The sequence below is a fragment of the Pocillopora damicornis genome, chromosome 3 (assembly GCF_964200805.1).
Source record: "Pocillopora damicornis chromosome 3, jaPocDami1.2, whole genome shotgun sequence".
In the NCBI taxonomy this organism is placed as follows: Eukaryota; Metazoa; Cnidaria; class Anthozoa; order Scleractinia; family Pocilloporidae; genus Pocillopora; species Pocillopora damicornis.
The window spans coordinates 3,346,782-3,355,613 of NC_142672.1; the positions used below are offsets into that span (position 1 = coordinate 3,346,782).

General features: G+C 37.5%; 2 protein-coding genes across 2 annotated transcripts; both read left to right on the forward strand.

Annotated features, from left to right (window-relative positions):
• The first annotated feature begins 865 nt into the window (after positions 1-865).
• On the forward strand, positions 866-3,745 carry LOC113664154 (uncharacterized). The gene is made up of 3 exons (XM_027179749.2): positions 866-1,231; positions 1,961-2,114; positions 2,823-3,745. Exons 1-3 carry the CDS (start codon positions 989-991, stop codon positions 2,984-2,986), a joined length of 561 nt encoding a protein of 186 aa, XP_027035550.2. The 5' UTR covers positions 866-988; the 3' UTR covers positions 2,987-3,745.
• A 2,195-nt stretch (positions 3,746-5,940) lies between these two features.
• LOC113664153 (uncharacterized) lies at positions 5,941-8,516 on the forward strand. Its single transcript, XM_027179748.2, has one exon. The coding sequence runs from the start codon at positions 6,507-6,509 to the stop codon at positions 7,881-7,883; it is 1,377 nt and encodes a 458-aa protein (XP_027035549.1). The 5' UTR covers positions 5,941-6,506; the 3' UTR covers positions 7,884-8,516.
• The last annotated feature ends 316 nt before the right edge of the window (positions 8,517-8,832 follow it).

Below are 8,832 nucleotides of genomic sequence, written 5' to 3' on the forward strand. Positions count from 1 at the left end.
TTATGTCCCGTTCAAAAGCTCAGAGTCAGTCTTTTTAAATTCAGCGAAAAACAAAGGACTGCAGGGGTCTATCATACATCAAAAGTTTACATTCGACCGCGATTAGCCTAAAAGCAGTTCTAGAGTCAAATAACACAGCTAAATTTGAGGAACATCCGGTGAGAACCATATGTGATATTCCCTAATTTTCAAGACTCTTGTTCAAAATGATGGAACTTTTTTAAAAATTGTTTGTTTTCTATTCAAAATAAGAGATAAACTTTTTTGTTTATAAAGGTTCGCGAAGAGCATTGAAAAGTCAACATTCCTCTCAGTAAATTTGTTTTAATGGTATCCGTAAGCGTTTTTCCCGCACTCTTCAAAATTATCTTGAAGAGTAACTCAACATAACAATACACAACAATTCTGCTGATGGTTAGGGACATAAATAATTTATCAAACCGAATGTAAGTATTTCAAGTTGCTCTGACATAAGATTATGAGATGAATACACAATAGAGAATGGCACCGACCTTTCATTGCTCAATCTCACGTAGGGCAACTTGAAATGCTTTCATAACATAACAACATAATCTGTTCTTCGAAGCACAAAAATCCTCTAGAACTTCAATATTGGCACAGGTAATGTGCGATGACAATTATCAGGGAATATCTTGGGTCCAAATAGAGATTTTTTTTCTCTCTTTCTTTTCCATTAAACGGTATTTTCAGCGGTTACGGAAACTTTTGGAGAACAATTTCATCTAAAAACGAAAAAATGATCTCGTATGCCCTATGGCAAGATTCTCGTCGGCATGCTAGTCTTTGAAGCAGCGTAAAGTGCTACAAACCTTACATGTAATTGTCAAATTTCATTTCATGGTGACTCATAATCGACTGTAATTATTACGCATGCATTGCGGGCCTCCTACTTGTACCCAGTTCCCGAAACTTCAAACGCCGAAGAAAAAATTCAAAATGTCGGCCGAAGGAAGCTAAATACTTATCGATGTCCGATTTTCTCGAAGAAAAGTCTGCAATGCCCCTGCATATTTCTCCTGTGGATGCTCCTCGAGAAGGAGAGAATTCAGATTCAGAAGAGGACGAGTCAGTGGTACCAGCAATCATGGAAACCTCCAGTAGTGACGACGAAGACAACTTAGACGGTGAGGATGATCTTAATCAAGGCTATATTCAACTGGCTCAGGATGAAAACGACGGGCTACAACCTGCAGAGCAATGGCTAGCTAACGTATGTACACATTGAATTTGCTAATGAAACTTTCCTTGTCTTGATTTTTCCTGGAGCAAACAGCTTGCAATTCGGAAAAGCTTAATAGGCAGACTCTTGTATGTCACGTCACTTGGAAATTTCTAGGAGATTTTGCAGATTGACTCTTAATTTCATTTACGAAGTTTCCTAATTTTCCTTTGCCTTTTGACCCAAGTTACCAACAACCAGGTTAACTGAAACAAAGGAAACTGAGAATCAACCAAGGAAAGGGAATTCAAGATACTGCAATTTAGTTTTAACATGTTTTGATCATTAAAGCTTTTATTTTTGTTCATAAATGCTGCATGTCGAGTCTCCAGTACAGTAAACTTTAGGTACACATTATTGCTTTTTGTGTATGCTTTCAAGGGCCTATACCAGGCATTTTGATTTTAGCTAGAGTAGCCTAATGTTCCAGCAACTCTATTGTAAAACACAATTGAGAGACTAGTTGGTGAAAGGGATTGTGTAAAAATTTGCTTATGTGTCTTTCCTTTAGTTGTCCACTGGGAAGCTATTTTGTTAGCCTAATGTAGTAGCCAATGTTTGTTATTTTGTTAGCCTAATGTAGTAGCCTAATGTTCCAGCAACTCTGTTGTAAGACACAAATAAGAGACTAGTTGGTGAAAGGGAAGTTATTTTGTTACAGCTCAATAACCTACTTCAAACAAACAGAAAACAAATAAAAATATTAACTTTCAACCTCAGACAGGGGAGGAGGAGGCTATAGATGTAAACAATGCAGTAATTATTAATTCAAGTGAAAGCAGTACCTCATCATCATCATCATCATCATCATCATCATCATCATCATCATCATCATCATCTGCTGACAGAAGTGCTGAGCCAGAAATGAAACAAGGCAAGCAGAAAGACCAATTGTAATTGTAGATTAGGGATTATGATGAATTTGATGGGTGAGGAATGTGAGGAGCTAGTGTCAATGTGAACAACTAGTGTCAAGTCTTTCCAGCAGCATACAAGCATTATATCTTTAAATGTGGGGTTTTTATGGTAAATAGCTTACTTTTGCAAGGGAGTAGAAAGTAGAGAGTCACGGCTGCTGATTTTGCCTTTTATTAAAAAATTGGTTGGGGCATGTGAACACAATTTTTGACCTGAAGGGCAGGAATCAGAACAAACCACTCTTCAAAAGTTCAAATTCAAGAGGGAGTCAGATGTTGAATATTTGTATTGATTAACACTTTAAGGCCAAGGTGTTCATTATTTTTAAAAATCAATTTTTTGCAGCATATAGGGCAAAAAAATTTTTGAAAGAAACCTCATGTCCTTAATAATGTGTAACTCAGAGAATTTTAACTTTTTTTGGCTCTATGATAAAGCTTAATTGATAAACAAGTTCATTTCTTCTTCAGTTGCAAGAGAAAAACTCTCACATCTTGAATCACCTTTTATAAAAATATTTTTTGCACGCACTGTTTGAAAATGTTTTAGAATATTGCTTGATATTCCCAATTTTCAGGTAGGGTATTTAAAGTCATATGACATTTTTGGACCAATCATATGAAAGCAAAAATGTTTTGATGTATTATGATCTTTGATGTTTCAGAACAAGTAGATCTCATCAGACAGGTGATGTCAGGAATTAGTCTTCCCTCATCAGCTGTACCGGAGTGGGCCAAGGTTGTACCAGAAGAAAAATGGAAAGCATCTTTAGTTTCAAGTATAAAAAATAGAACTTTTTCAGAGCCAGACAGTGGAAAAAGCAATTAGATTATAATTTAACTGGTATTTTACTTAATTATTAGACTTCTCCATAAGTTTTACCCTGTGGTCCCTAAAAGTGACTAGCATGTAATTCGTGTGACACAATATTACCCTGGAACAAATAGTAAGATCACAAGAGTAAAGGATATGAACATCAACCAGAGAAGCTGTTGATTACTAAACAAATTCTCTCTGTCAGCATCTTAGGAAATAACTAGAGAACAGTATAGAGAATACGATTACTGATGTTAGGGTTAAAGAGTTAATACATTTTGAATGATGAGTATTTTGGAAAAAGGGTTTTGTTGTTTAAGTAATAATTTAATTGGGCACCCAAGATCAGTTACAGTACAGACTAATTGATGAGGAATTGGAGTTTATCTCAGCTTGCTACACAACAATTCACCATTTCAGTCAATGAAAAATGTCATAACCATAAATGTGCTCTTCAGGATAGGCTGTATTGTGATTGTTCAGAAATAGTGGGTGGTTGAAGTTGAAGTAGCTGTGCATTGCAAATCATTGTTGTAAAATAATTGTTTTATATTTCAATATTATGAGACAAGGAGACCTCTTTTCTGGAAAAAAAAACAATTTGAGGCCTGGGTGGTCCTGTCCAGAAAAAAAAGTTTGACCATATGATTCAGACTTTGGTGCCGTCTGCAACTGAACCTAGTCAACATTGTTTATAGAGTCATTTACTGTGTAAGACTACCACACATGTTTCAATGAGATTAAGAAAAACTTTAACCTTTATTTGAAAAAGATTGTTGTTAAGTCATTCATGGGGCAGGTAGAGTGGCATGATAATGTGGTGAATTTTTAAATCTGATTTATTGAAATCCCTGATTGACGTCCTCTAAGAAAGTTTCTTGACTGTGCCACAGCAGTGAATTCTGGATTAGTGCCAATGGTGCTTTCAACAATTCAGCTCCTTATTTTGAGGCAACTACAGGGTCTTCTTGGTTTTAATTAGAGGGAGTTTTTTGAAAAGTAGACATGACTTTCTATGAGAGAAGCTGGTGAAACCTTGCTAAGCAGCCAGGGAACGTACCCAGCTTCCAGCCCTTTTATACAACCCTGAACTATATGGAGTTATTAATGTGCACCTGCAAGTCACATTATTTTCTCTCAACAAGACTAAGAGGAAAATGTAAAATTTGCTGATGAGAAAATCTCATTGCTACAAATGAATGAGTCTTCAGGATGCACCATTTTATATCCTAGGGGTAGAGTCCTTCAGTACAAGTCACAGTTATCTTAATGTTTTTTATTTCTCTGATACAGAAATGTATCTGCAAGATGTCTTCTTAAAATTACCCTAACCCACCCCCACCCCAAATACCTTTTCAAATTATTTTTCATGTTGGATACATGTAAGAAAGAGAAAGATGTTTTTCATTTATCACAAGTGTGGGACAAAGAAACATCAGAGTTCCTATGAAGAATCAAACCTTGCACCTTGGGATTCCTCACCCAGATGCCTTACCACTGAGTCACAGAGACTCTATGGTGAGCGAGGCGCATTACAAACTTCATGTATGACATGCATCTTCCATACTGCTAGGATCAGTGATGTCGATTGTGCCATGTTTGTTAACAATAGGAATGTTGGTAAGCTTTGAGCTTGGTAAAGAAGTAGAGGAAAACGTGTTTGGTCTTGTCACAAGTGTTTGGGACAAAGGGAAAAGAAATATTCTATTTCCCCATGAGGATTTGAACTTCAGACCTTTGAGCTCTGCAGTTTGGATGCTCTATCACTGAGCCATAGAGACTCTGGTGAGCAAGGCCCCTAATGAAGTCCATCTATGTAATCAGAATTTTTCTTTGTCCCATGCTTGTGACAAGACAAAAAAAAAGCATCTTTCTCCATGTCGTCACCAAGCTCAAACTTACCATTTTTCTTACTCTATCTCAAAACATGCAAGAAAAATTCTCAACTTTGTTCTGGGTGAACTTTAGAACCCACAGCTTAAGTATTATGCAATTTGAGATAGAGTAGTAACAGTAAATTGTAAATTTAAGCAAAAAGGTATTCTACTCACCCTTACTTTGATAGGGTTTTAAAAAGCAAATTCTACCAACCTGAATATAGTGATATTCACCAAAAATTAAACAACTCAGTTCACTGATACTCACAATCAATATCTTCTCAAATTATTGTCTAGGTTAACTAAGATAGATAATGTTACTTTATATTTTGAATTTTCCATTCTTTGGACAAAAATAGTTTTAAAAAACTCAGAATAGAAATTTGAGTGATGATGAAACAAGTCAAATATGGGGAAGAAAATTATCCTCCCACATGTTTCATGTAAATTGGGTATGCTTCCCACATGTTTCATGTAAATTGGATTGAAAATTATGCTTCCTACATGTTTCATGTAGCTTATTCAAGCTTTGGACAGCAGCACTGCTATTGGTTGTTGTATTTCTTGTGGTTACACCAAAATGCTGATAAGAAATAACCAGGTGGAAACAGCTGTCCAGCTGCCAGGCTGTGGCACACTGGCAATCAATCAACTTGGACTCTAAAGAATATTATTTGTTGCTCCATTAAGTTTTCTACCTAAAATGGAGAGACCCTGCTGAAGGGCAGTTGGATAGGAGTACTGTGGGCCTCAAGCTCACCACAATTTTTTAAAAACTAATTCTGTTCATTTTGCTACCCAGTTAAAGTGGGCCAAGTTGTTCAAAGGTGGGTTAAGTTAACCCACTGTTGGTGGAAAAATTTTATTTTAGATCTGAAAGCTTTAAAAGAAAATTCAGCATGGATGCTCTTAAAAGAAGGGAGGTAAAATAACGGACAAAGGCTTTGAACAAAAAAATAAAGAAATCTGAATTCAAATTTAACTGTGTTGGCACTACAGGTGTAATTGGCCTTCGAACAACTGGGCCTCAGAGAGTAATATAATAAGAGTTGACATAAGTAGACTGATAGTGTTGCTCATAACTAGACTAAACCAAAGTTGTCTTTTATTTTCCTGAAATTTGATTAGTTACTTTAATCAAATTAATAGGGCTTGCAATCTGATAGGTTGTTAAGTCTCAGTAAATCTTTCAGGTTGGCTGGGAGAAGAGAGCATTAAATGGTGCGATTCATGATTAAATTGCACAGATGAGAGACAATCAGTTTGCAAGGATGCAATCACCAGTGATTTCAAAATGGATAAAACAAATTTTTACTTTTGACCGGCCATATCTTCAACAGATAATTCATAAAAATGAGACACCTATAATGTACTATGCCCCAACCTCCCTGTCTAAGAGTGCCCTCGCTTCACATCGATTTTAATGTACAGCGGAATTACCCTTGAAAACTGTCATGTTTACGATGGAAGCGATCGGCTGTTTTTGTTGACAGCACTAACTTCTTCCCAGTTGTACAGCAGCTGTTGCCACAACCTGATTCGCCAAACTTCGCCTACGGAAGTTTTAGTTTCTTTGCCTTCTCAAAGTAAGGAAGACACTGCTACGCACTCTGAAAATAAGAGGTTTTCGTTCAAGTTTCCTGGCTGATACCAAAATGGGTAACAAGCTGACGAAGTCACGAAAGAAGATCGATAAACCGACACCTGCCGTATATCCTAATCAACCGGTGCGGCCGTTGAGGAGATCAGTCGAGGGAAATACAAGCGTTGTATACTCTAATTTTCCCCGAATCGTTGCTGAGTTGCATCATTATCGGGGTTCTGTAAGAAACCTAGAAGACGAAGATGAAGAAGATGAACAACCCAGAAGGTTTCACGAAGAGGTTCACTGTTGTGTTTTTTCGCCAGACGACGAAGCTCTGCTTTTGACGTCAACTACACCGATTCCTTGTGGACCGTTTACCCCTGATATCGGATGTGGCCATTTAAGAGAATTTGACATCAACTCAGGGTCCTGCAAAAGGGAACTCCTCACTTACCACTCGCAAGAGTGTGACATCTCATCCGACGGCAATCTTGTATCTTTCATTACTAATTCTGGACAAGGAGAAGTCGCGCTTGTCAAACGAAACCGAAGTTCTTATGCTGAAATCGCAGAGCGAGTGGATAAATTTCAACCTTGTTGCAATGGAATGACTGGTCAAACACTTTGCTGTAAGTTTTCACCAGATGCTCGTCACATTGTTAGCGCTGCTTCTCTTGATTTTCACAGTATGAGGGAGACCAACGAGTTGCGATTGTGGAACGTGAAGTCCATGCAGATCGAGGCGAGAGTTGTTTTACGCGATATAACAGACTTCTGTGGCTTCGTTACCCGTTGTGAATTTTCTCCGGATGGTCAGTACCTCGCTGTCTCGACTTCCAAAGAACAACTGTGTATCTTACGCAGCAAAAATCTGGATGTCGTGACCGTTTTAAGGAGAAGATGCCGAGGAAATGTGTGCTGGAGTATTTTTAATCCTGCGTGGAGATTCGAGGTGCTTGCGTGTTGTATGCAGGACGGTCGCGTGGAAATCTGGAACAAGGTTGAAGTTCATTCAAGTGCCCATGCTGGAGAACTGCGCTATGCGCGGGAGAAAGAACGTAAAGTATCATTTTCCCGACTGTTGCACTGCTGTCAGTATTCTCCTGACGGGAAGATGATTGCTGTTGGAACGTCAGATGCCAATATTATTATGCTTGGGGCTGAAACTCTGGATTCACTGTTTTTGTTAGAATGCATAAAAGAACCTAGCCCTTTTGGTCTCAGGATTCAAAATACCATTGTTTACTCCATTGCTTTTTCTAAATCCCAACAGTATGTAGCAGCTGGTTACAGTGATAGTATGGTTCGAGTTTGGGCCATGCCCATGAGATTTGACTTGCAACATTTGTGCAGAGTGGTGATCTTGCACAGTGTGCCAGGAAATAAAATCAATTCACTTCCAGTACCCAATGGTATCAAAAATTACCTCTTAAACAACTACAAATGAATGATAGTCAACTAAACAGGTTAAGGACTGAAATTACTCTATAATTAGTGCTACAACTAGAGAATTCAGGCTACAATGTGATATTCAAATAGAATCATTTTAGTTGATTTGAAGAAAGACGAACAGTCACCTTAGATGCAATCTACAGAAAACTCCATGTGCATGGATTTAACAGGTAACTTGCTTATTATGTGTCAACCAATTTGAAGCTTCAACCTCCCTCCCTCCCCCCATCAGGCAACCCTTTGGGCATTTGAACTTTTGAGGATATGGATTGTGTAAAAATTATATTCTGTAACACATTGACTGAGCTTTAAAACCAAGATCTTTTTTTCTAAGCCATTTCAATGTGAAAGTGAACTATCACCTACCAGTTACCTTTAAACACCTCAGACTCCATTCCACTCCATTTCCATTCCACTGAAAACACTTGACCCTTCTGGTTCAAATTCCCCATCCAGGTATGGACAATGGTCAAATGGTCATTGGTTGTTTGGGGTATGCTGAAGCTTTGAATTGATTGGCACAACACATGCACTGACATGTAACTGTATTGTTGGCAAAAACCTAATGAATTAAATCATTCCAGGTAGCTAAAGTTATTTGGAGCAATATTAAAATATTTTTAAGTTATCACACAGTGTTGCATTTTGTCAATCATTATTTTTGAAATCATTTCTCATCTGGTGATTTAACATGGTATATTTCAAGATAATGCCTCTGGCTAGGAAGAAATTAGGGACACAGTCTGTGAAAAAAAACATTATATGATTACTGATATTTTTCATTCTCCATAGCAATTATTAGATGAGGTTGGGCATGACATCATGAATTATCAATGTCAAGGTCTCAGTTATCTGCCAAAGCCAAAGGCAGATAACACAGACATGAGGTTTGATAGTTCATGATATTACGTACATACCAAATTCATTAATTATTATTGTGTGAT